This window comes from Pristiophorus japonicus, chromosome 1, assembly GCF_044704955.1.
Source record: "Pristiophorus japonicus isolate sPriJap1 chromosome 1, sPriJap1.hap1, whole genome shotgun sequence".
In the NCBI taxonomy this organism is placed as follows: Eukaryota; Metazoa; Chordata; class Chondrichthyes; family Pristiophoridae; genus Pristiophorus; species Pristiophorus japonicus.
In genome coordinates, this window is record NC_091977.1 from 322,335,172 (window position 1) to 322,362,571 (window position 27,400).

General features: G+C 44.1%; 1 protein-coding gene across 3 annotated transcripts in view; it reads right to left on the bottom strand.

The window, feature by feature from the left end:
• Positions 1-1,166: 1,166 nt before the first annotated feature.
• zhx2a (zinc fingers and homeoboxes 2a) overlaps positions 1,167-27,400 on the bottom strand; it is a 129,615-nt gene continuing 103,381 nt past the window's right edge. For all 3 annotated transcript variants that reach the window (XM_070888759.1, XM_070888748.1, XM_070888755.1), the window contains 2 exons: positions 15,579-18,411; positions 1,167-1,903 (listed from right to left, as the gene is read on the bottom strand). In XM_070888759.1, coding sequence (XP_070744860.1) covers positions 15,584-18,232 — 2,649 coding nt within the window. In that variant the 5' untranslated portion in view covers positions 18,233-18,411 and the 3' untranslated portion in view covers positions 1,167-1,903; positions 15,579-15,583. The remainder of the gene's footprint in view (positions 1,904-15,578; positions 18,412-27,400) is intronic.

The following is a 27,400-nucleotide window of genomic DNA, read 5'->3' on the forward strand; positions in this document are numbered from 1 at the left end:
GTCAAGTTTCTGTTAATGTGTTGTCAAACATTGAAATCTTTATTTTTAACACTTTGCTTTCTTGGACAGATTTTGTGCTTCTTTGGAAGTGGTATAGTGAGTTGTAGTGAATGGTGAGACATAAGGGTACTACTTGCAATGGTGATGAGCGTAAAAGGAATGGCTTGGGCATTGAGTGGATGCTTTATGGTGTTAGTGTGGGATGGTGCCAACCTGGTGCATCATATGACAGCCAGGGTGCACAGCATCAAGTGAATTAAATCAAGCCATGCTGAGGCCATCCTTGGCCTCCAGGGCAGCAATGTGGTTGGGTGCTGATGCCCTATGTCTTGTTTAGCATCAGGTGATTGCAGAGAAGGTTGGTGTTGTTGTTGGTGCTGCCGGTGTGCCTGGTAATGTTGGTGTGCCCTAGTGATGTTGGTGTTGGGGCTGATTGTGGTGGGATTCTGAGGATCAAGGTGAGATTTTTACAAGGACACCGATGCTGATGGAATAGATGGCAGCTGAAGTTGAGATGACAGAAGTGATCTGTCAATGGTGAGAGGTTGTTCCAAAGAGGTGACAGTAGATTGAGTGTATGCTCCAAACACTTCCAAACTGCATACAGCACAAAAGTGTGTTCGAAATCCTGAAGGTTCCAGCTCCTAACAATGGAAAGTGAACAGCTGTGAAATGGTAGCTTTTATACCAATTTTGCAGCTGTCACCTATTCAAAGCAATGGAGAGTCACTGAAAATCCAATGTACTTACCTGATGTGATCCTCGAGCGACAAGAACCTCGTGAAAAAGTTGGAAAAATGGTTAGTAGTTGGTAAAATGCTGTTTAAATACCCTCTTAGGTATTTGAATTGGCTCACCCGCCGCTTAGTGCCGGGCCTACAAAGCGCAGACAGAGCCGGCACTTGGGAAACTGACAAGGAGGTGGGTGCAGAGCGGGATACCGTCCCGCTGCCAGACTTTTACTTTGACAGCGGACATGCCTCCGAACCCGCCCTCTGAACGCCGGCAAGATCCAGCCCGCAGAGTCCAATGTTCCACCATTCACCTATCCAGTCATCTCAGCCCATCTGTGGAATTCGACTCAGAAACAGGGCTATATAATCAGAACTTCAGTCTATTAGCTAATAAAAAGCTTTAAAAATAATTACAAAAATTCGAACTGGGGACAACACTTTTTATTTTTTGAATATGTAATCTTGCAAAAGATAGGAGGAAACAAGTTACTGCAACTTTAATTATGTTATACTGACATGAAGAAGTCAATATTGCACACCTCTAGCTGATTGAAGACTGGCTAGAGCAGTTTGCATTACAATATAAATGTAGCCTCTTACAATATCAAGCTGCTAACAATAATGTGCTTGTTAAATATTTTTTTCCTGCCATTTTGTACATCAAAGACCTAAAGATGTTACTGGACTCAAACATGATTTTTGTCATTCAGTATCTCTGTCCTCCTTGGTCAGGAGTTCAGCTTTTTTTGTAAAGTAGTGAATGTAAAAGATGTCAAAATAAGAGAGCCTGGTAGTGGTTACTAAATCTAAAAACAATGGGGACTCTAAGGGCACACCCTGATCTGCAAAGTTAACTCTCACCAATTATAAATGTAATAAAATCCCTAAATTGTACAAATCTGTTCAAAAACAGAAAAAATTATTTACAAAGATCCTTTCGATTGCAGTAGTAAAACTTTGGCACTATGGATATCATTGAATCTCTCGCTCTCTGAAAGATGCTTGTACGGGAAGTCAGTCCTTCATTCTGCCTCCATGTTTGCTGTTTCACACAATACAGAGTCAGAGCCAAAGTCTCAATTACTTTCTTTGCGTCACAGAGAATAGAAATGGTAGTTTTCTTTAGACAGATGTTGCAATGTGTGTCAGTATTTTCCTCATTTGGTTTCCTATGAAGGAGAAACAAAGAAATGTTACATGCTTAAAAGAAAGATACAAATCGTTAACCACTAACTTTGGCAAGCTATTTGCAAATCAATTGTGCCACATATTGTTGCAAGGAATTTTCATCCCTGATTTTCCACAAATTGTGTTCCTCGATCCCATCTCAGGCAAGTAGGTTTGCCGAGCATTTCGTCAGTGAGCCAGCCAATCAGATGTCAAGTTTATTTTGTCCTCTTCTTAGTCATAGAAACATAGAAACATAGAAAATAGGTGCAGGAGTAGGCCATTCGGCCCTTCTAGCCTGCACCGCCATTCAATGAGTTCATGGCTGAACATTCAACTTCAGTACCCCATTCCTGCTTTCTCGCCATACCCCTTGATCCCCCTAGCAGTAAGGACCTCATCTAACTCCTTTTTGAATATATTTAGTGAATTGGCCTCAACAACTTTCTGTGGTAGAGAATTCCACAGGTTCACCACTCTCTGGGTGAAGAAGTTCCTCCGCATCTCGGTCCTAAATGGCTTACCCCTTATCCTTAGACTGTGACCCCTGGTTCTGGACTTCCCCAACATTGGGAACATTCTTCCTGCATCTAACCTGTCTAACCCCGTCAGAATTTTATATGTTTCTATGAGGTCCCCTCTCATTCTTCTGAACTCCAGTCTTTGGCTCAATGGCAGTATTGAGAGATTTGTGGGGAAATGGACAAAGTCAAGTTGGGAAAATTGTGTGTAGGAATTGAAAAGATGAGTAAAAATAATTTTTTTTTTGAGGGGTGAAAGAGGTGAGAAACAGGTATGGGATGATTTGTTTGCTTCCCAACTACAATAAAAACCAATCTTCAGCAACAATTTGCATAGTTCCATTAAGATAGAATATTGTCCCAAGGTGCTTTACAGAATCAGAAACAAATCCTCAATCTATAAACCATTTTGTCTTCCAAATACTAAAGGAAGTTTCAATGTCAATGGAAAAAAGTGATGGGGGCAAGGTGTTATAGGGAGTGCCATCACCAGAAGGACTGCAGTGGTTCAAAAAGGTGACACGGCACTACCATCTCAAGCCATTAAGGAATGGACAATATTTGTGTTGCCCACATACCAAGAACAAACAAATACATTAGGGATCAATGAAATAGGCAGTAAGTGTGGGCAATTGGTATGTGTGGGACAGTATGATTTGTTTTCCCTTCTGTTTGCCACTTTGCCCCATTTTCATCCGCCTTATATATTCCGATGAGAAGGAAAGACTGTAAGAGAAGGGATAACTATCCGTGGCTAACTAAGGAAATAAGAGATGGTATAAAAACGTGAAAACAAGGGCATACAATGTGGCTGAGACTAGTGGGAGGCCAGAGGATTGGGAAACTTTTAAAAGCCAGAAAACAACTAAAAAAATAAAGAGAGGGAAGATAGATTATGAAAGTAAACTAGCACAAAATATAAAATCAGATAGTAAGAGTTTCTACAGGTACATAAAAAGGAAAAGAGTGGCAAAAGTAAATGTTGGTCCCCTAGAGGATGAGACTGGGGAATTAATAATGGGGAACAGGGAAATGGCAGAGACGTTGAACAAATATTTTGTATCTGTCTTCACGGTAGAAGACACTAAAAATATCCCAATTGTGGATAATCAAAGGGCTATAGGGAGGAAGGAACTTAATACTATCACTATCACTAAAATAGTAGTACTCAGTAAATTAATGGGACTAAAGGCAGACAAGTCCCCTGCACCTGATGGCTTACATCCTAGGGTCTTAAAAGAAGTGGCTGCAGAGATAGTGAATGCATTGGTTGTAATCCACCAAAATTCCCTGGATTCTGGGAAGGTACCAGTGGATTGGAAAACCGCAAATTAATGCCCCTATTTAAAAAAGGAGGCAGGAAACTATAGACCAGTTACCCTAACATCTATTGTTGGGAAAATGCTGGAGTCCATTGTTAAGGAAGCAGTAGCAGGACATTTGGAAAAGGATAATTCAATCAAGCAGAGTCAGCATGGTTTTATGAAAGGGAAATGATGTTTGACAAATTTGCTGGAGTTCTTTGAGGATGTAACGAGCAGGATGGATAAGGGGGAGCCAGTGGATGTGGTGTATTTGGATTTCCAAAAGGCATTCGATAAGGTTCCACATAAAAGGTTACTGCATAAGATAAAAGTTCACAGGTTTGGGAGTAATATATTAGCATGGATAGAGGATTGGCTGACTAACAGAAAACAGAGAGTGGGGATAAATGGGTCATTTTCCGGTTGGCAAACAGTGACTAGTGGGGTGCTGCAGGGATCGGTGCTGGGCCCTCAACTATTTACAATCTACACTAATGACTTGGATGAAGGGGCCGTGTGGAATGTAGCCAAGTCTGCTGATGATACAAAGATGGGTGGATGACACAAAAAAATCTGCAAATGGATATAGACAGGCTAAGTGACTGGGCAAAAAATTGGCAGATGGAGTATAGGGCCCAAGTTTCCACAAGAAAAAAAACGGGCGCCCCTCCGAGCTGGGCGCCCGTTTTTCACGCCTAAAACGGCGCCTAAAAAAATCCTCGGTATTCTCCACCGACTTACAGGTCCTGTGGCACTCGGCGCAGCCAGCACGAGCTGTGGGGGGGGGGCGGAGCCAGGTCCCTGCGCTGAAAACAGTGCCGGGACCTCTGCACATGCGCGCTACAGTCGGCACGCAAGTGCAGTAGCTCCAGGCGCCGAACTGTGTGGGAGGGGCCCAAAGCACGCAGCCCCTAGCCCTGGCCCAATGGCCTCACTGGGGCTGCGTGAATGAGGCTCCTCCCATGGCCAGCTCCTGCTCCCCGCCCGACCAGACCCGACACTCGCTCTCCCCCCCCCCCCCCCTCCCACCAGACCCGACTCGACACCCGCTCTCCCCCCCCCCCCCGACACCCGAGACCCGCTCCCGACCGAGACCCGAGACCCGCCCCCCCACCCCCCGACCCGACACCCGAGACCCGCTCCCCCCTGCCCCGACCGAGACCCGAGACCCGCTCTCCCCCCCCCGCCCCGAGACCCACTCCCCGCCCCGAGGCCCGCTCCCCCCCCCCCCCCCCCCGAGGCCCGCTCCCCCCGCCCCGACACCCGCTCCCCCCCGACCCGACACCCGCTCCCCCCCCCTCTCTTTCCTCCCTCTCCCTCCCCTCTCTCCCTCCCTCTCTTGCTCAGCGGCACGAATAGCTGCAGAATTCTCCCTGGCTGAAGCACTTTCACACAGGTAGGAAGATGGTTTATTTAATCTTTTCTTGGCTTATAAATGTTTATTCAGGTTGGATTTATTTGTATAATATTTGTAGAAGTATAAATAAGGATTTATTGTCGAATTTAATGAGTTCCCTTCCCCCCCACCTCGTTCTGGACGCCTAATTTGTAACCTGCGCCTGATTTTTTAATGTGTAGAACAGGTTTTTTCAGTTCTACAAAAATCTTCACTGGCGCCATTCTACTTTAGTTTGGAGTACATTTTCACTGTGGAAACTTTCAAATCAGGCATCAGTGGCCGGACACGCCCCCTTTTGAAGAAAAAATTCTGTTCTAAACTAGAACTGTTCTACCTAACTAGAACTGCAGAAAAAAAAATGTGGAGAATTGCGATTTCTAAAATAGTCCGTTCTCCACCAGTTGCTCCTAAAAATCAGGCACGAATCATGTGGAAACTTGGGCCCATAATGTGGGAAAATGCAAGGTTATCCACTTTGGCAGAAAAAATAATAAAGCAAATTATATTAAATGGAGAAAAATTGCAAAGTGCTGCAGTACAGAGGGACCTGAAGGTCCTTGTGCATGAAACACAAAAAATTAGTATGCAGGTACAGCAAGTAATCAAGGCGGCAAATGGAATATTGGCCTTTATTGCAAGGGGGATAGAGTATAAAAGCAGAGAAGTTCTGCTACAACTGTACAGGGCATTGGTGAGGCCACACCTAGAGTACTGCATACAGTTTTGGTCTCCGTATTTAATAAGGATATACTTGCATTGGAGGCTGTTCAAAGAAGGTTCATTAGGTTGATTCCGGAGATGAGGGGATTGACTTATGAAGATATGTTGAGTAGGTTGGGCCTATACTCATTGGAGTTCAGAAGAATGAGAGGTGATCTTATCGAAACATATAAGATAATGAGGGGGCTCGACAAGGTGGATGCAGAGAGGATATTTCCACTCATAGGGGAAACTAAAACTAGGGGACATAGTCTTAGACTAAGGGGCTGCCCATTTAAAGCTGAGATGAGGATGAATTTCTTCTGAGGGTTGTAAATGTGTGGAATTTTCTACCCCAGAAAGCTGTGGAGACTGGGTCACTGAATCTATTTAAGGCGGAGATGGACAGATTTTTGAGAGATAAGGGAATAAAGGGTTATGGGGAGCGGGCAGGGAAGTGGAGCAGAGTCCATGATCAGATCAGCCATGATCTTATTAAATGGCAGAGCAGGCTTGAGGGGCCAAATGGCCTAATCCTGTTCCTATTTCTAATGTTCTTTTGAAGAGGTTTACTTCTGCAGGGGTATTGTTCCATAGGTAATAGTAACCTTCAAGTGTCTCGCACCAATGGCCATTTCTAAACCTGTACAGCAAGTGTCCGGAGGCTGTTAGACCATATGGAAAAGGGACATCACAACAAAGCACAATCCCGTCAGGCATTCTTACACACGCACTTTCCAGGTAGTCACCTATAAGCATTCATGAACAGGAACCATAGCTAATTCCCCATGTCCCCCACAAACCCCATTAGCACAAAGCTCATGGATGCATTTAAGGGGAAGCTAGATAAGTACATGAGGGAGAGAAACATTGGAAGATAGGGTGATAGTGTTTGATGAAGAGGGGTGGGAGGGGACTTATGTGGAGCATAAACACCGGCACGGGCCAGTTGGGTCGAATGGCCTGTTTCTGTGTTGTAAATTCTGTGTAATTGTTACCCTGAGAACAGAATCGTTCCAAGAACCATCATTCTTTAAAGGAAACATTCTATTGTTGAACAGGAGTTCATCTTTCCACTATTAATATCTACCCAATTTCTTTTTTTTTTTACAGAAAATGGTAAATTGTTTTTAGATTGTATGTTTTTTGGAAGTAACAATACAGTAATATTAAAAAATAAAACATTTAAAAACTGCCATTCACTGACTTGAAAGGTACAACAAAAGGGTCCAAGGTCATCACTGGGCTGTATTGTAACAAAGAAGAAACACTTTTGAGGCCTTGATTTTTAAAGATCCCTCCTCCTTCTCCCCTCCATCTGAGAAACCAAGAGTGCAACACAACTTATACTGGCGAGGAATACTTCGGAGAGAAGTTGCAGCTGGTGTTATTTTCAGCTCTTGGTTCTTTTCCTCACCATTTCCTGAAAATCCATTGAGAAAGGGCATTTATATTTGTGGTGAGGTCCTACCCAAGGGAAAAATGTGGAAAGCCAAAGAGTACATGTGAAGAAGGGGAGAAACTACCCAAACACAATATAATGCCTTTCACGACTTCAGTACATCTCAAAGTGCTTTACAGCTAATTAAGTACTTTTGAAGTGTAGTCACTGTAGTAATGTGGGAAACACGATGGAATGTGATAATGACCAGATAATCTGGTTTTTTTGAGTGATGTTGACTGAAGGCTAATATTGGCCAAGTCACCGGGGAAGAACTCCCCTGCTCCTCTTCAAAATAGTGCCATGGAATCGTTTACATCCACCTGAGAGCACACAGTGCCTCGATTTAACATCTCATCCAAAAGACGGAACCTCCGACAGTGCAACGCTCCCTCAATATTACAGTGGAAGTGTCAGTCTAGAATTTTATGCTCAAATCTGTGGCGTGGATCTTGAACCCACGACCTTCTGGCTCAGTGACGAGAGTGCTACCCACTGAGCCAAGGTTGACATTTGGCACGCGACATAAAATAAACAGTCTTTCTCAAATTACTTAAGTTGAATGCCAGTAATGTGAACACTGTTGGAAAATTTACAGGAGTACATATAAATAAAGTGGCATACTGCAAGCTAATAGACGGAAAATGTCTTGAGTAGTCTAGGCCTATATTCGCTGAAGTTTAGAAGAATGAGAGATGATCTCATTGAAACATATAAAATTCTTAAGGGGCTTGACAGGGTAGATGCAGGGAGGATGTTTCCCCTGGCTGGGAAGTCTAGAACTAGGGGGCATAGTCTCAGAGTAAGGGGTCAGCCATTTAGGACGGAGATGAGGAGAAATGTCTTCAAAGTGTTGTGAAACTTAATTCTTTACCCCAGAGGCTGTGTCATTGAGAAAATTCAAGACAGAGGTCGATAGATTTTTGGATACTAAAGGAATCAAGGTATATGGGGATAGGGTGGGAAAGTAGAGTAGAGGTAGAAGATTAGCCATGATCTTATTGAATGGTGGAGCAGGCTTAAAGGGCTGAATAGCCTACTTTTGGTCCTATTTCTGATGTTGTTAGTTAGCATAAGAACCTAAATAGTTTTTAAAAGGCATACCGTACGGTCGTGGAGTCTTGGGAAGCTATCACCCAGAACAGAAGTCACTGGCACAAAATATGGCAAAGCACTTGTAAATTTGAAGCAATAGTGACCCAGTTAGCACAGAATAAGAAAATATCAAATAGAATCAAAGGCTGTGATTTTGCTGATCTCAGCAGGTCCATGGCAGGCAGCATTGGAGGCAGATCCCAACCCCGCTGCTGTCTCCATCCTGGCCTCTGAAGCCCAACCAGCGTGTTTTCTGGCTAATTAGAGGAAGCGGGTCTAGTGACGTCATTTGATGATGCGTCATCAGCCGGTTTCTTTAAGGAGACCATGCGCAAATTTACTTTGACACCGTCAGTGTTTGCAGTATTGAGGTGCTGCCAACACTGACAATCACTGCACAGAGGTGCAAGGTTGTACCCAGGCTCTTCCATAACTCCCTCCATATGCTTATGGAGGGAGGTCCGCTTCTCCTCCCATGGGCGGAAGAGACCTATCCAGAAGACTAACACAGCCTGGTTGCACATTGCAGAAGAGGGCACAAGCAGGGATGTGGTCAGGAGGACCTGGGTGCAGTGCCACAAATGTCTCAATGATCTCAGATGATCAGAAATGTTAGTACAAAGCCACACTGAACCTCATCCTATCCTCATAACTCTGCCTTTCCTGCTCTACCCCTGCACATCCTTACATAAGAAAATAATAGTAGCAGGAGAAGGCCACCTGGCCCTTCGAGCCTGCTCAGCCATTTAATAAGATCATGGCTGATCTGATCATGGACTCAACTCCACTTCTCTGCCCGCTCCCCATAATCCTTTACTCCCTTATCTCTCAAAAAACTGTCTATCACCGCCTTAAATATATTCAATGACCCAGCCTCCACAGCTCTCTGGGGCAGAGAATTCCATAGATTTACAACCCTCTGCGAGAAGAAATTCCTCCTCATCTCAGTTTGAAATGGGCGGCCCCTTACTCTGAAACTATATCCCTTAGTTTTAGTTTCCCCTATGAATGGGAATATCCTCTCTGCATCCCCCTCATCATCTTATGTTTCAATAGGATCACTTCTCATTCTTCTGAGCTCCAATGAGTATAGGCCCAACCTACTCAACCGATCTTCATAAGTCAACCGTCTCATCTCCGGAATCAACCTAGTGAACCTTCTCTGGACAGGTTCCAATGCAAGTATATCTTTACTCACACCAACTTACCTTGCACCTCCACCCATCCCTCTCTATCTACATTATCAGTTTCACATTTCATTATCCACCCCACACACTTACCTTCATCCTAGTGCAATCATACCAACCGACAACACAGAGGGGTAGGCACTTGGGTGTTTTATGCAATATTTATGAAAAGTTTCTGTTAATGTGGTGTCAAATATTGAAACCTTTATTTTCAACAGCTTACATTCTTGGACAGATTTGTGTGCACCTTTGGAAGTGGCTTAGTGAGTTGCAGTGAATGATGAGACCACCGCCCCCCCCCCCCGGTGATGAGTGTGAAAGGAATGGCTTGGACTTTGTAGGGATGCTTTATGATGTTGGTGTGGGGTGGTGCCAACCTGGTGCATCATTTGGCAGCCAGGGTGTACAGCGTCAACTGAAGTACATCTGGCCATGGTGAGGCCATCACTGGCCTTCTGGGTAGCAATGTGGTCAGATGCTGATGCCGTGTCCTGTGCAGCATCAGGTGATTGCGGAGAAGTTTGGTGGTGTTGTTGGTGCTGCTGATGTGCCTGGTGCTGCTGGTGTTGGGGCTGATCATGGTGGGATTCTGAGGACCAAGGTGAGAGTAGAAGGGCACCCATGCTGATGGAATAGATGGCAGGTGAAGTTGATGTGACAGAAGCGATCTGTCACTGGTGAGAGAGGTAATGAGGTCAGACTGGGATGGAGACTTATATAAAAACTTGTAGCATGTGAATCTGTTGTGGAACTGCAGCGAGGAAGAGCTTGTGACTGAGGGAAGATAGTTATGTAAGATGGGAGCTTTTATGTTACATTTGAAGCTGTCAACTTAACAGCTGATTCAATACTGAACTCCCGCCTCAACTCGACAGATGTGGTCCACAACCAGTGTGGACCCCGTGGGCGAGTTGTCAAATGTAAAAGCTGAGCTGAAATTCATTCTTAAGTGGCTCAAAACAAGCCACAAAACTAATGACCTGAATTGGGTCCCCCGCCACTGTGTGTAGGGACTGCTCTGCGCTGGCAGACCCGACATCAGGGAAAGGCGCGTGGTGGCAGGGTCACAGCGGGGTCCTGAGCTGCTGGGGAAAAAAGCTTTCCCATCCCACCTGCCACCGATTGTGCCCGCTGACTCACCTGGAAAATTCCAGACATAGCTTCTATGGGCCTGAATTTGATGGACTCACCACCCACTGCCGCCAACATTCCTCTTCGGGTTCCACCCAGTGCCACTTTCCATTTGGCCTGGAGCGGGCGGGAGGGGAGAACCGCCGGGAACTGCCCGCTGACGTCAGCGGACGGTCGAGTGGCATAAGTGAGCTCCTGCCCGGCGAGATGCCGTATCCACGCAGGCGGGAGTTGGCGGGGGCCGGCGCCATAACGGGGGTGGACCACTGCGAGGAGGCTGGTCCACCCCCGACGGTAGGTATGAAGATCCTGAAAAAAAGGTTAGTGAACTTAAAAAAAAATATATTCTTTTTCACAGCGACTTGCCTCAATGGTGTCCCCTGAAGGTCATCCGATAGAATTTCTCTGATGATTTTAATTTTTAGTTCTTCGACCCTCCATGGACCAAACTCCAGTCTCGGTGGCACTTGGGTGGCAATCGCCTCTGCCACCAAAAATGAAAGCTTCCGCTGGCTGCTGCCCAGATTGGCGGCGTGCGTCACAGATTTGCCGACCTTCGAGGGACCTGGGTGATAAAGATCCCACCCAAAGAACCGTCAGGGACCTCGGCAGCCATCAGCGGTCCTTTGGGTGGCACTTGGGTGGGCAGGCGGGGGCCTTCATCAAATTTGGAGCCTATGATTCTATTCAGCACAGAATAAGAGAAAACTCAAATAGTGAAGAGCAATTAGCTTGGAGAGTGATCTCTGTGCATGGAGTGCAGTACTGACGGCGATACATGAAGTGTGGTTATGCAAGCCAACTCCATGTTCATGGCTGAAACAAACTCATCACTCAAAGAAAATGCTTGATGGTGTTGAAGGAGTAACAGAAAAATAATTGAATTATTGTTCTTAAAAAGAGAATCATTATAGGCTGGAGGACCCCATAGCCAGTTTCCCAACAGGCCACTCATTCAACATAAGCACTTAATTTTCTGTCTCTTTCTTATGTGGCTCGGTGTCAAACTTTTGTCAGATAACATTCTTGTGAAGCATCTTGGGACGTACGTTAAAGGGCGCTATATAAATTCAAATTTTGGTGTTGCGTTTAGCTATGACAATCCAAAATTGAAGTGATTTTTTTTGGTACTGAAACAAGGAGTGACATGCATTGGAGAAAGGAACGTGTTCCATTCAGCATCAATACGTGACTGATAAAATGCATCTTATTGAGGCGTATTTCAGCCTGCACTGTGAGGAGTTTTTCATTCCATCAGTCTGGGATGGATTTAAATCTAACCCACTGAGCCATTTCTTTCCTTTAGCTGTTACCTAAACAAAATGTTTGCTATTTTCTTCGCGAACTCATTTTAAGGAATATTCTTCAAATTTTAAAGATAGTGGGGATATATAACTAACTTAAAACAATTGCAAACTGCTTCTTTCCACTGGCAGAATGGTTCGTAACCAGAGGGCACTGATTTAAGGCGATTGGCAAAAGTATCAAAGGTGACATGAGAACATTTTTTTTACAGTGAGTTGTGATTTGGAATGCGCTGCCTGAAAGGGAAACAGATTCAATAGTAATTTTCAAAGGGAAAAATTTATAGGGCTAAGGAGAAAGAGCAAGAGATTGAAACTAATTGGACAGCTCTACTAATGGCCGGCACAGACACAATGGGCTGAACGGCCTCCTGCTCTGCTGTTTGATTCTATGGTATTTTTGATTTTGATGATAAATGCCACAGCTCTAAAGAATTAAAAAGATCAACTAAAGACATACAAGCCATTTATTTCAACAGTTCTCTATGGTGGTCTGTTATCTACAATATTGGCGTGTCAAACCCTTGACTACAGAATGCCCCCCTGCTAAAAAAACACTACTTTCAGTCTTAACTGATATTCATAAACCAGTTTCACTCTGCCAAATCTAGGGAAATTGCCAAGAAAACTGGGCTAGACCCTTTCCTACATCACCAAAATATGCTTTCTGAGTAAACATGATCAACCCTTTGAGGATGTAACGAGCAGGGTGGATAAGGGGCAACCAGTGGATGTGGTGTATTTGGATTTCCAGACGGCATTCAATAAGATGCCACATTAAAGGTTACTGCACAAGATAAAAGTTCACGGGATGGGGGTAATATATTAGCATGGATAGAGGATTGGCTAACTAACAGAAACCAGAGAGTCGGGATAAATGGGTCATTTTTCGGTTGGCATCAGTAACTAGTGGGGTGCCACAGGGATAGGTGCTGAGGCCTCAACTATGTACAACCTAAATTAATGATTTGAATGAAGGAACCGAATGTAATGTAGCCAAGTTTGCTGATAATACAAAGATGGGTGGGAAAGCAAATTGTGAGGAGGACACAAAAAATCTGCAAAGGGATATAGACAGGCTAAGTGAGTGGGCGAAAGTTGGCAGATGGAGTATAATGTGGGAAAATGTGAGGTTATCCACTGACAGAAAAAATAAAAAAGCAAATTATTATTTAAATAATGAAAAATTATGAAGTGCTGCAGTACAAAGCGACCTGGGGGTCCTTGTGCATGGAACACAAAAAGTTAGTATGCAGGTACAGCAAGTAATCAGGAAGGCAAATGGAATGTTGGCCTTTATTGCAAGGGGGATAGAGTATAACAGCAGAGAAGTCCTGCTACAACTGTACAGGGTATTGGTGAGGCCACACCTAGACTACTGCGTACAGTTTTGGTCTCCTTATTTAAGGAGGGATTATTCATCATAGGCAGTCCCTCGAAACGAGGATGACTTGCTTCCACGCCAAAAAGGGATGAGTTCACAGTGTTTCAATGAAGGACCTAATATTCCAGATTCCGAACCTTGAAGGGTGGAAGATGCCTGTTTGTGGCTTTTTTTAATGTGGGATGGCCATTGCACACCAGCCACTACCCAGGCTTGATAGAGCTAGGTCTTGGTCCAGTGGTAAGGATTACCCAAGACGACTGGAGACCAGCTCTGCTGCACAGACTGAGCGCACACACATATCGCAGTGTGGGCTGGTCAGTGCTGTCCCTGGATCCTCGCCTCTTCTGGGTCCCAAATTCACGCCTCTCCTGGGTCCCGGTCACTTCCCTCGACAAACTCTTGCCGGTCCTTTGCCCCGACTTCGCCATTCCTGCTATGCCTGCCCGCACTGCAATCAGCGACCTGGCTTCGCAGCCATCGCCCTCCTGCAGCAGCACACGCTGCTCCCTGCTGTGGTTTGACGCCGCACATTGCTCCCTCTAATGGCCCCGGCCTGCTGATGGTCTTGGAGGGATATACTTGCATTGGAGGCTGTTCAGAGAAGGCGCACTAGGTTGATTCCTGAGATGAAGGGGTTGACTTATGAAGGTTGAATAGGTTGGGTCTATACTCATTGGAGTTCAGAAGAATGAGAGGTGATGTTATTGAAACATATAAAGTAATGAGGGGGTCGATAAGGTAGATGCAGGGAGGATGTTTCCACTTGGGGGGAATCTAGAACTAGGGGGCATAGTTTCAGAATAAGGGGTCGCCCATTTAAAACTGAGATGAGAAGGAATTTCTTCTCTCAGTGGGTTGTAAATCTTTGGAATTTTCTGCCCCAGGGTCAATGAATAGATTTAAGATGGAGATAGACTGATTTTTGGATAAGGGAGTAAAGGGTTATGAGGAGCGGGCAGGGAAGTGGAACTAAGCCCATGATAGTGACTAGTGGGATACCACAAGGTTCAGTGCTGGGACCCCAGCTATTTACAATATACATTAATGATTTAAACAAAGGAATTGAATGTAATACCTCCAAGTTTGCAGATGACACTAAGCTGGGTGGCAGTGTGAGCTGTAAGGAGGATGCTAAGAGGCTGCAGGGTGACTTGGACAGGTTAGGTGAGGGGGCAAATGCATGGCACGGTAATGTAGATAAATGTGAGGTTATCCACCTTGCTGGCAAAAACAGGAAGGCAGAATATTGTCTGAATGGTGACAGATTAGGAAAAGGGGAGGTGCAACGAGACTTGGGTGTCATGGTACATCGGTCATTGAAAGTTGGCATGCAGGTACAGCAGGCGATGAAGGCGGCAAATGGCATGCTGGCCTTCATAGCAAGAGGATTTGAGTATAGGAGCAGGGAGGTCTTACTGCAGTTGTACATGGCCTTGGTGAGGCCACACCCTGAATATGGTGTACAGTTTTGGCCTCCTAATCTGAGGAAGGACATTCTTGCTATTGAGGGAGTACAGCGAAGGTTCACCAGACTGATTCCCAGGATGGCAGGACTGACATATGAAGAAAGACTGGATCGACTAGGCTTATATTCACTGGAATTGAGAAGAATGAGAAGGGATCTCATAGAAACATATAAAATTCTGACGGGATTGGACAGATTAGATGTAGGAAGAATGTTCCTGATGTTGGGGAAGTCCAGAACCAGGGGTCACAATCTATGGATAAGGGGTAAGCCATTTAGGACCGAGATGAGGAGAAACTTCTTCACTCAGAGAATTGTGAACCTGTGGAATTCTCTACCACAGAAAGTTGAGGCCAGTTCGTTAGATATATTCAAAAGGGAGTTAGATGTGGCCCTTACGGCTAAAGGAATCAAGGGGTATGGAGAGAAAGCAGGAATGGGGTACTAAAGTTGCATGATCAGCCATGATCATACTGAATGGTGGTGCAGGCTCGAAGGGCCGAATGGCCTACTCGTGCACCTATTTTCTATGTTTCTATGATCAGTTCAGCCATGATCTTATTAAATGGCGGAGCAGGCTTGAGGGGCCAAATGGCCTACTCCTGCCCCTATTTCTTATGTTCTTACCAGTGTCATTCATAACATCTAGAATACTCATAGTATCAACCATCCCACTCTCCTGTCCAAGGAACCAAATACATTCGAGTGGTGGCCGACAGGAAATGAAATAATGAAGTCCTTTACCTTAGCTATATGTTGGAATTTTCAGCAGACATGCTTTCAGAATCCAGTTCATTAAACTCAGTTGAGCCACATTGTGATGTGTGTGCCCAGTTGCCTGTGAATTCAGAGACAACATATTCATCTCTCTCACTGAGGTCCTCTACCTCACCCCACTCTTCATCCTCCTCGCTGTACTGGTCATCTCTGCTATTGCTCTCCGATGTGTCCATGGCATCTTCTGTTTGCTTTTCTGCAAACCAGTCCCTGACCTGTTCATAGCTCATGCTGGACTTCGAAACCAACTCATCAAGGTCTTCTTCCCTTAGCTGCCTGTGTCGCAAGTAATACTGTAATAGGACGGTTTTACCAGCACGGCTGTATGTGGAATGCGCTATTCCACTCCAAACGCTAGCTGTTTTATGTCCTCTGCTACTTCCTCTTCGTTCATTTACTCCACTGCCATTGTGGTTATTCTGGCCATTATGACCTTCCGTATTTGCTCTTTGGTACTGGTCAAGCCATTTTAAGTTGCCATTTTTAATTGCATATCTGTTGTCGCCAAACCAACGTACTATGTCGTTTCTTGGCAACCCGCTTTGCACCGCTAAACTGTCATATTGCTCTACTGTTGGCCACTGTGTGCGCGCAAATGCACTCTTCAGGATGTGCAGCTGTTCCTGGCTTTTCTTATGAGTCTTGTCAATTGGACTGGTTGTTTTAATATGTTGTATTCCTGCGTTTGGTGGAGGGGTTCCAGGCTTGGATGGATAATTTGGACCTGAATGGGAGGTTTTCATATGGATATTGTCAGCTATTTCTTGTCCTTCTGATTTTATATTTTCTTGTTTCAAATCCTGATTGAGGTGCAGTTTGCTTGCTTCTAGAATCTCTCCTTCGAGCGAGTCTCTCAGTTTTCTCCGTTCAGAGAACCAGGCATCAATCTCTCTCCTGGTCAGCTTGGACTCTGTCCTTAGTCTTTCCTTTTCCTCATCTGTTGGAAAGGAGCTATACTGGAAACTCTCCTCCAGCACCTTCAGCTGTTCCGTACTTTTCTCTTTAAATTTCTGTGGTGCAAAATCAGAGAAAGTATTCCATGCAGATTTCCGATAGGGGTGGCCTCCTGAAGGAGAATCGTGGGGGGCGGTGGTCATGGTTTCAGTAGAAGCATGACTGGAATGGCCCTTTTGGGTCCGGTAACGGTTATCACTGAACCACTTCTTAATTTCTGCCCTGGTAAGTTTAGTGACCTGCATCAGCCGGAAAACTTCTTCATCATCGGGGAACTGGCTGACGGCAAAGCTGGCTTTCAGTTCTGCCATTTGTTCTTTAGTCTTCTTACGACTCGTGTTTACATCCGTGCCCCCTGGAGAAAACATAACTGAACTCCCCTGCGAGGTAAGCTGGCAAACCTGGACAATGTTTGCACGTTTTGAATCTGCAGTTACTTGTGAGGGCGCCAAACTCCGCTTCTGAGATTGGGCTTGACTTGCACTGCCAGCTACAGTCAAAGTGATGGGAGAACAAGACACCGCTGATCCGTTTGTAACTTGCGTCAATACAATACCTGTCTGACCAACTAACTGGCATGGCATTCCTGTCTGGATAACTTGCTGTGTAGTGCCTTTGGTAGACGATGGCATTTGTGCTGGTACAACATTGATTGTTGGCGTCTGAATGGTGCCGTTAAACATCACTTTTCTGGCCTCTTCCACTTCCTCAGGAGCCCAACTGATGCCATGTTTAAGACGCTGTGTTGAGAACCATATTTTAATTTGTTCTTCTGGATGCTTTGACACAGCTGTCAACCAAGATAGTTCTGCCTGTGTAGGATAGGGGAATTTGTTAAAGGAACCTATTAGGTTTGTGTTAACATCCATAGCAGCATTATATTTAGAGCCATGCATGGGTATCATGACTTTGGGTATTAAATTGATGTTTGGTGGTGACTGTATAGACGGCATCACATGAGGCACTCCATCCTTAATCACAGTTTCTGGAATAACCAATCCACAATTGACATTGTGGATAAGGTCACTGCTATTCACTTCCGTCTTGTTTTCATGTGTAGTACCATATTCATCTTTCACTCGTGGCAATACATTTATTCTTTTACCATCTGCTTTGTTTTTGATCATCTTCATGATTGGAGTTTTACTTATTGAGATTCCAGCTGGAGAAGTTTCCTCTTTATCTGCATTCCCACCATTAGTGGGATCTTCAATAGTTTGCTCAAGGATAGTCTGATTATTGCGCTTTATCAACTTCAACTTAAAGTTGTTCTCTCCTGGATGATGTCTACCATTATGATCGGTAAAGGTGTCATACCTTTTTGTTGTAAAGTTACAAACCGCACAGACATAAAATGGATTGAGGATAACATTTGGATGTATAGTATCAACATGTTCTGTAAACTCATTCAAGTCTTGTGATTCAAAGGTGCAGTATTTACATTCATAGCCTCCTTCTAGTTTCCTGGTCCGTTGATTGTCTAAGGCAGCTTTCTCCAAAACCTGATCCCCATCACTTATTCCATTATCTGTTGGCCAGTTCTCATCAGACAACTGATGTGGAGACCCATCGGCCAAAGTTCCATCCATCTCCAAATCTGGGTCCTGCTCCACGACATCTGTGGCACGAACCATGCAAGGTGTTGTCGACTTCCGTTTACTTGCCATGAGTGGTTTGAATAGAGGAGCAGCAGTTGGCGAAGGGCCTTCTTGAAGCCTCAATGGACCAGTGGCCTCTTTAAGGAAGTGTGCCCAGTACTACGTCAGATTGCAGTAACTCAGATTTTACTGTTTACCATCGGCTCCAGCTAGCAGCTTTGTTGGCCCACATCACAGGAGAATTTTACCTGCAATACAGAACAGTTGATTCAGAGTGCTTTGTAAATTATTTAAAATAAAATACCCATACAGCATTGAAAAATAGATTAAAAAGGACTTATTAGTATGTATTGTGACACCAGTCCCAGTGAATGAAGGATTTAGAAAACCACTTGTTTATTCGGACCATTTGAAGTTCCTCAGGACCATTTGAAGTTGCGTAGGCGCCAGCTTTGATTGGCTTCCATCTACTTCTGGCGAATTTGTTTTCATTAAACTAAAGGTCAGCACTGAGGAATAGAACACTTACTGCAACATGTCTACATTAAGCAGTCACAATGGGGGTTCGGTGCAGAGTTAAGCATTCTCCACTCCATGGGCCCAAATTTGCCCAGGAGTTGCTCCATTTTTTTTGGAGCAACTTCATTTTTCTGGAGTATCTTAAAAATCCCCGTTCAGCACATTCAATTTGCGCCAATGTAAGTGAGTCAGTTAGGATTTTTTTTTAGTTTAGTTTTTTATTTTCAAAAGGGGGCGTTACCAGACACCTACACCAGTTTTGGCCATTTAAGCCAGTTTGCACAGCTAATAGTTGCTCCAAACTAACTTAGGCCAGCGTATGTGGCCACTTGTAGCCGCACAGAAAACCCCTGCAGAGTGTTAAGAAATCAGCGCAAGTAGGTACTTAATGACGACTAAAGAATGTGAACAGGATCAAACAGCTATACAGGACATATGACAAACTTCGCAAAGTTAATTTACTATACAACAGAAGCATTCATGGAAGCTTAAAGTACAAAAATAATAGTAAAGAGACAAAACATATTTACATAACTGTTTTTATTTGGATATTTTGAAAAAATTATCACCCGCCCATCAAAGCTTTCCTCCCCCCCCCCCCCCCCCCCCCCCCGATATCAAAACTTTTCCCCCCACCCCCATCAAAACACTCTCCCTCCTTCCCCTCCCCCCCCAATCAAAACTCTTCTCACTAAACAAAGCACAACCATCAATAAATAAAAAATAAAACTCAAGTCCTACCTCGGCCCGGGAGGCCATTCGGCCGGGGTTAGGTGCGGGACTCTCTATGGTGTGCAGCAGGGCGCGCATCATGCCGCCATTCGGCCTGGAATAGGGGTGGGACACTGGGTCCCACGCTGCAGAGGAGCTACTGCGCATGCGCGAAACCTCCAGTGCACATGCGTTGAGCTCCCGGCACTTTTTTTTTTTGAGCGCAGGGCCCGAGCTCTGCACCCTAATTCAATTGCCATGGAAGGCACCACAGAGCGGCCAGAATGCGGGGACAACTTTTTGGCACCGTTTTTATCCTAGGAAGTTGGCACACCTCGGGTGAGTGCGGCAAAAATCGACAGGGGCCAAATTTGAGCCCCAACAAACTGCCCGTGCGATATTCGAATTTATCAGATAAGGTAACAAATCACCTATGAGAAAAATCTGCTCATTTTATGTTAAATTATGAATAATTTGTGAGCTTTGGATTCATTTGCAATATATTGATTGAAACTGCCTGAGCACATTTTTACACAACAGGTCTTTAAGATTATGAAGGGGTTCGATAGGGCAAACATAGATAAGATGTTTCCACTTGTGGGGGGAAACCAAAACTAGGGGTCATCATGTACATAAGATAATCAGTCACTAATAAATCAAATAGGGAATTCAGGAGAAACTTCTTTACCCAGAGAGTGGTCAGAATGTGGAACTCGCTATCTCATGGAGTAGTTGAGGTGAATAGTATAGATGCATTTAAGGAGCACCTAGATAAGTACATGATGGAAAAAGGAATAAAAGGATATGTTGATAACGTTAGATGAAGACAGAGGAGACGGCAGCAATGTAACTAGCAGTTTGAGCTGAATTTGTATCCACAGGTAATGTTCAAAATGCACTGTACCAGCTGTTTTGCTGTATTTTAAAACATTAGGAGCCAATTCAGGACTGGTTATCGCAGCAGCGGGTGGTAATATCATGCTTTACCCAGTATTGCTCCACTATTGGTGACCGTGCCTTCAGCTGCCTAGGCCTTAAGCTCTGGAATTCCCTCTCTAAACCTCTCCACCTCTCTCCTTTAAACCTACCTCTTTGACCAAGCCTTTGGTCACCTGTCCTAATATCCCCTTATATGGCTCGGTGTCAAATCTTGTTTGATAATGCTCCTAGGAAACGCCTTAGGATGTTTTACTACGTTAAAGGTGCTGTATAAATACAAGTTGTTGTCGTTGTATAATCATATGAACCAATGTTAAAGTCTCACCTATGGCTCACAAGGCACCACATAAACACGCACATTGACATGTTAAGATTTTTGGGTTCAAATCTAGCTTAGACTGATGGGATGAACGCTTCCTTGAAGAGTCATACACAAAATGAGTTTTAGCAATCTTCAATCTCGATTCCAGTAGAGATGGCCATGGGTCAACAGGACAAATTGGCCCTTAATTCAGCATGAATTCACAATCCCACTACAAGGTCCTAGGTTGGTTCATGTGTAAAATGGACAAATGTCAAACTGGTGCAGTTGGAGGGGGTGGGGGAATGCCCTTCTGATGGCTTGGCTGAAGCACATTGTTAGGGCAGAGTAGAGGAGTGTCACTGACATGCAGACCGTGGGTGCTTGAAATAGAAAGGCCGGAATTTTAATCCTTGGGTGGGTTGGAAGTGGAGGGGATCAGAAACGGTCAAGAAAGCTGGGAGAATGAGTTTTCTACAGTCCTTGCCGAATTTAACGGCAGGGCCTGATTTGCTTTTGAAACCTGTGTTTCTCAGCAATGAGTCATGCTGCAAAAGCAAAGTAAAGGGAGGGCAGAAAATAGGCAAGACAAAGAAAACAAAATACAATTATTGGTACAATTCTCGGTGTACTTTACAGGCCAGTAGAGATAAATTGGTGGTGGAGATGTGCAAATAGTTCAAAGAAATATTCAAGAACAATAAGATAATATAATTGGATGATTTTATCTATTCCAAGATAGGTAGGAACAACAGCAACGCTTGTGGTCAAAGTGGGGAATGCATTTTAGAATCAATATGTTTCGAGTCCAATAAGGAAAGAAGTCTTGCTTGATTTACTTCTGGGAAATAAAGTAGGGCAAATAACTGATGTGAGAGTAGGAGAACAATTGTGGAGTGGTGAGTCTGTCCTGCTGGTGGGACAGGATATACCCTGGGATGGTGACGGAGTAATCCCAGTCTCCTGCATCACCATTGAGGGCACAGCAGCAGACAGCTGGTGGGAGGGGGGGGGGGGGGGGGTGGGGGGAGGGCACAGAGAGACCTGGGAATCCTCAACACTGACTCCAGACCCCATGGAGTTTCACAGCTTCAGGTCAAACATGGCAAGGAAACCTCCTGCTGATTACCATCTAAGTACTCCTCCGTGTTGAACACCACTTGGAGGAAGCACGGAGGATAGCAAAGGCACAAAATGTACTCTAGGTGATAGCCATCTCCAAGAGTGGTTCGGCAGTACCAGCACTGGCTGAGTCCTCATGGAGAATGTCGCCAGGATGAGCTTGCAGTGGGTAGTGAGTCAACCAACACAAGGGAATAACCTACTTGACCTGGTCCTCACCAATTTGCCTGTTGCAGATATGTCTGCCCAGGATAGCATTGATAGGAGTGACCATCACACGGTCTTTGTAAAGAATAAATCTCGTCTTCACAAACTCTTATCGTGTTGTGTGGCACTACCACCATGTTAAGTGAGATAGATTAAGACCAGATCGAGCGGATCAACACAGGGCATCCTTGAGGCACTGTGGGCCATCAGCAGCACCACAATCCGTAACCTCATGGCCCGGCATATCCATTATAGAAAGGGCATTAAAGCTATATAGAGCATACAATGTAGAGTAGATTCACTAAGATGCTGCCAGGGAAGGGAATCTATGATTATGAAGGGAGACTTGAGGTGTGGGGATATTTTCACCAGAGCAGCAAAGGTGAAGATTTTTAGTGGAGGTCACGGTCATGGCCAACATTTATCTATCAACAAACACCACTAAAAAAAAGGTTGTCTGGTCATTTATCTCACTGCTGTTTGTGGATCCTTGCTCTGCACAAATTGGCTGCCTACATTACAAAAGTATTTAATTGGCTATAAAGCACTTTGGGACGTACCGAGGATGTTGTATAAATGCAAGTTTGTTCTTTCTTTTAAAATTATGAAGAGATTTGTTAGCGTCAATAAAGAAAGAGCATTTCCTCCAGTTGGGAAGCCAGTGACAGGGGATCATTAATTTTAAAATGATTAGAGTGTGAGAAGAGATGTTAGGAGAACTTTCTTTACACAGAGGGCTTTTGGAGCATGAACTGCTTTGCGACAGGAAGTAGCTGAGACAGAGACAATTGCACTTTTTAAGGGAAAATTGAATAAATATTTGAAGTGGAAGATACGAAGCTATGGGGAGAGAGCAGGGTGTTTGGTTTGCCATAGCAAGGAGTCGGTGGGCAAAGTGGGCTCTCTCTGTGCTGTAAACTGGTTTGGTTCCATGTGACTAAGTTAACTAACTAACCCTTCACTACGATTTAGGTCCAGCTCAAACTGATCGGATTTCATAGACGTTAATGTGAGAAGAGCCTATGAAATAGCTTCTTTTTATTCGGTCATAACAACATCAGACTATGGTAACTTGTACAATTTATAGTTCACTTACAACACAATGACATCATTAAATCATGGGCCCTGATTTTGTGGTCAGTGGCAAACGAAAAGCACTCACTGTTAATTACATTTACACTTGCCCACAGAAAGTTTTTACACTGCGATTTGCTGTAATTAGAGAGTGAAAACAGCACGTCGCCCTTTACAGTGGATCTGGGGCTTGTGTGAATAGGGCAAGCAACAGCAGGTCTTCTTAATCAATCAAACTGAAGAATCCTTACTGAGACACGCAGAGTCTAAACCAGGAAGTGTAAGTTAGAATAGTTAATTCAATGCCAAGTCATGTACAGAAAGCAATGTAAAGAGAGGGAAAGAAAGATGGAATGAAGAGAGAGAGAGAGAGAGAGAGAGATAAGAGCCAGAAAGAGAAAGTAAAATTTTTAATTTTTTTTTAATCTCCAACAATAATTAACATCTGAAGAAATGAGACTCCACTCTTTCTAAATTAAATTTTCAGTGTCAGAGAAGTTGTTTGGCAGTAATTAAGACTCATCACTTACACTTGAATGGACAAGTCCTAACTTTTTCTGGCGTATTTAGTGGGTATGTAGTGGGTAAGTACAGCACCTTCACACCCTTCCATGTATTTGAATGCCAAGTCTGTCGACGAGATACTGTAAGCATGAAGCTTCTGGAGGAACAGGGCAACTTGGACAGCAACTTCCTGATTTTGTGTCTAACTGCGCATGTGTGGATGCCAGAAGTTGCTGTCCGATTTATACTTTAATTACAGTGACGCTGAGAGCCTCCTGTTATTTCTACTGCAAAATCTGGGCCAATATCTTTGCATAGATAGCAAAGAGTCTGTACAAATTCCATTATATTCAATCCATTCTGTTCTCAGAGAAGTATTAATCTGTCGGTAACAAATCTAGTCTAATTAAAGTATGATTCACTTGTAAATATCTCTTAATTTTCAATACCTGGTAAAAAAGACAAAGCTAATTTATCCACAATGCACCTTATTTTGTTTTGTTTAAAGAGAAGTAATTTCTTCCACTTGCCAAGGCTGTAAATTAGAATCATCGGAAGAACCCGTAAAACAAATTGTGGAAATGCAACAATGATACTGTTCGACACACACTAATTAGCGCCCTGAACTTTAAAGACTGAGATAAAGAGGTGGTACTCAGTAAGATAATGGGACTAAAGGCAGATAAATGCCCTGGACCTGATGGTTTGCATCCTAGGGTCTTGAGAAGTAGCGGCAGGGATTGTGGATGCATTGGTTGTAATTTACCAAAATCCCCTGGATTCTGAGGAGGTCCCAACAGATTGGAAAACTGCAAATGTAACGCCCCTATTTAAAAAAGGAAGTAGACAAAAAGCAGGTAACTATAGACCAGTTAGGCTAACGTCGGTGGTTGGGAAAATGTTGGAGTCCATTATTAAAGAAGCAGTAGCAGGACATTTGGAAAAGCAAAATTCAGTCAGGCAGAGTTAGCATGGATTTATGAAAGGGAAGTCATGTTTGACAAATTTGCTGGAATTCTTTGAGGATGTAACGAACAGGGTGGATAAAAGGGAACCAGTGGATGTGATGTATTTGGATTTGGACTTCCAGAAGGCATTTGACAAGGTGACACATAAAAGGTTATTGCACAAGATAAAAGTTCACAGGGTTGGGGGTAATATTAGCATGGATAGAGGATTGGCCAACTAACAGAAAACAGAGAATCGGGATAAATGGTTCATTCTCTGATTGGCAACCAGTAACTAGTGGGGTGCCGCAGGGATCAGTGCTGGGACCCCAACTATTTACAATCTATATTAATGACTTGGAAGAGGGGACTGAGTGTAATGTAGCCAAGTTTACGGACAATACAAAGATGGTAGGAAAAGCAATGTGTGAGGAGGACACAAAAAATCTGCAAAAGGACATAGACAGGCTAAGTGAGTGGGCAAACATTTGGCAGATGGAGTACAATGTTGGAAAGTGTGAGGTTTGGCAGAAAAAAAAATCAAAGGACAATTTATTGTTTAAATGGAGAAAGATTGCAAAATGCTGCAGTACAGCAGGACCTGGGGATACTTGTGCATGAAACACAAAAGGATGGTATGCAGGTACAGGAAGTGATCAGGAAGGCCAATGGAATCTTGGCCTTTATTGCAAAGGAGATGAAGTATAAAAGCAGATAAGTCTTGCTACAGCTATACAGGGTATTGGTGAGGCTACACCTGGAATACTGCGTGCAGTTTTGGTTTCCATATTTACGAAAGGATATATTTGCTTTGAAGGCAGTTCAGAGAAGATTCACTAGGTTGATTCCGGATATGAGGGGGTTGATTTATGAGGAAAGGTTGAGTAGGTTGGGCCTCTACTCATTAGAATTCAGGTGATCTTATCGAAATGTATAAGATTATGAGGGGGCTTGACAAGGTGGATGCAGAGAGGATGTTTCCACTGATGGGGGAGACTGGAACTAGAGGGCTTGATCTTAGAATAAGGGGCCGCCCATTTAAAACTGAGATGAGAAGAAATTTCTTCTGAGGGTTGTAAATCTGTGGAATTCACTGCCTCAGAGAGCAGCTGGGACATTGAATAAATTTAAGAACAGAAGAACATAAGAAATAGGAACAGGAGTAGGCCATCAAGCCCCTCGAGCCTGCTCCGTCATTCAATAAGATCATGGCTGATCTGGCCGTGGACTCAGCTCCACTTACCTGCCCTCTCCCCATAACCCTTAATTTCCTTACTGGTTAAAAATCTATCTATCTGTGACTTGAATACATTCAATGAGCTAGCCTCAACTGCTTCCTTGGGCAGAGAATTCCACAGATTCACAACCCTCTGGGAGAAGAAATTCCTTCTCAACTCGGTTTTAAATTGGCTCCCCCGTATTTTGAGGCTGTGCCCCCTAGTTCTAGTCTCGCCTACCAGTGGAAACAACCTCTCTGCCTCTATCTTGTCTATCCCTTTCATTATTTTAAATGTTTCGATAAGATCACCCCTCATCCTTCTGAACTCCAACGAGTAAAGACCCAGTCTACTCAATCTATCATCATAAGGTAACCCCCTCATCTCCAGAATCAACCTAGTAAATCGTCTCTGTACCCCCTCCAAAGCCAGTATATCCCTCCTTAAGTAAGGTGACCAAAACTGCACGCAGTACTCCAGGTGCGGCCTCACCAATACCCTATACAGTTGCAGAAGGACCTCCCTGCTTTTGTACTCCATCCCTCTCGCAATGAAGGCCAACATTCCATTCGCCTTCCTGATTACCTGCTGCACCTGCAAACTAACTTTTTGGGATTCATGCACAAGGACCCCCAGGTCCCTCTGCACCTCAGCATGTTGTAATTTCTCCCCATTCAAATAATATTCCCTTTTACTGTTTTTTTCCCCCAAGGTGGATGACCTCACACTTTCCAACATTGTATTCCATCTGCCAAACCTTAGCCCATTCGCTTAACCTATCCAAATCTCTTTGCAGCCTCTCTGTGTCCTCTACACAACCTGCTTTCCCACTAATCTTTGTGTCATCTGCAAATTTTGTTACACTACACTCTGTTCCCTCTTCCAGGTCATCTATGTATATTGTAAACAGTTGTGGTCCCAGCACTGATCCCTGTGGCACACCACTAACCTCCGATTTCCAACCCGAAAAGGACCCATTTATCCCGACTCTCTGCTTTCTGTTCGCCAGCCAATTCTCTAACCATACTAATATATTTCCTCTGACTCCGCGTAACTTTATCTTCTGCAGTAACCTTTTGTGTGGCACCTTATCGAATGCCTTTTGGAAATCTAAATACACCACATCCATCGGTACACCTCTATCCACCATGCTCGTTATATCCTCAAAGAATTCCAGTAAGTTCGTTAAACATGATTTCCCTTTCATGAATCCATGCTGCGTCTGCTTGATTGCACTATTCCTATCTAGATGTCCCGCTATTTCTTCCTTAATGATAGCTTCAAGCATTTTCCCCACTACAGATGTTAAACTAACCGGCCTATAGTTACCTGCCTTTTGTAAACAGAGGCGTTACATTAGCTGCTTTCCAATCCGCTGGTACCTCCCCAGAGTCCAGAGAATTTTGGTAGATTATAACGAATGCATCTGATATAACTTCCGCCATCTCTTTTAATACCCTGGGATGCATTTCATCAGGACCAGGGGACTTGTCTACCTTGAGTCCCAATAGACTGTCCAGCACTACCCCCCTAGTGATAGTGATTGTCTCAAGGTCCTCCCTTCCCACATTCCTGTGACCAGCAATTTTTGGCATGGTTTTTGTGTCTTCCACTGTGAAGACCGAAGCAAAATAATTGTTTAAGGTCTCAGCCATTTCCACATTTCCCATTATTAAATCCCCCTTCTATCTTCTAA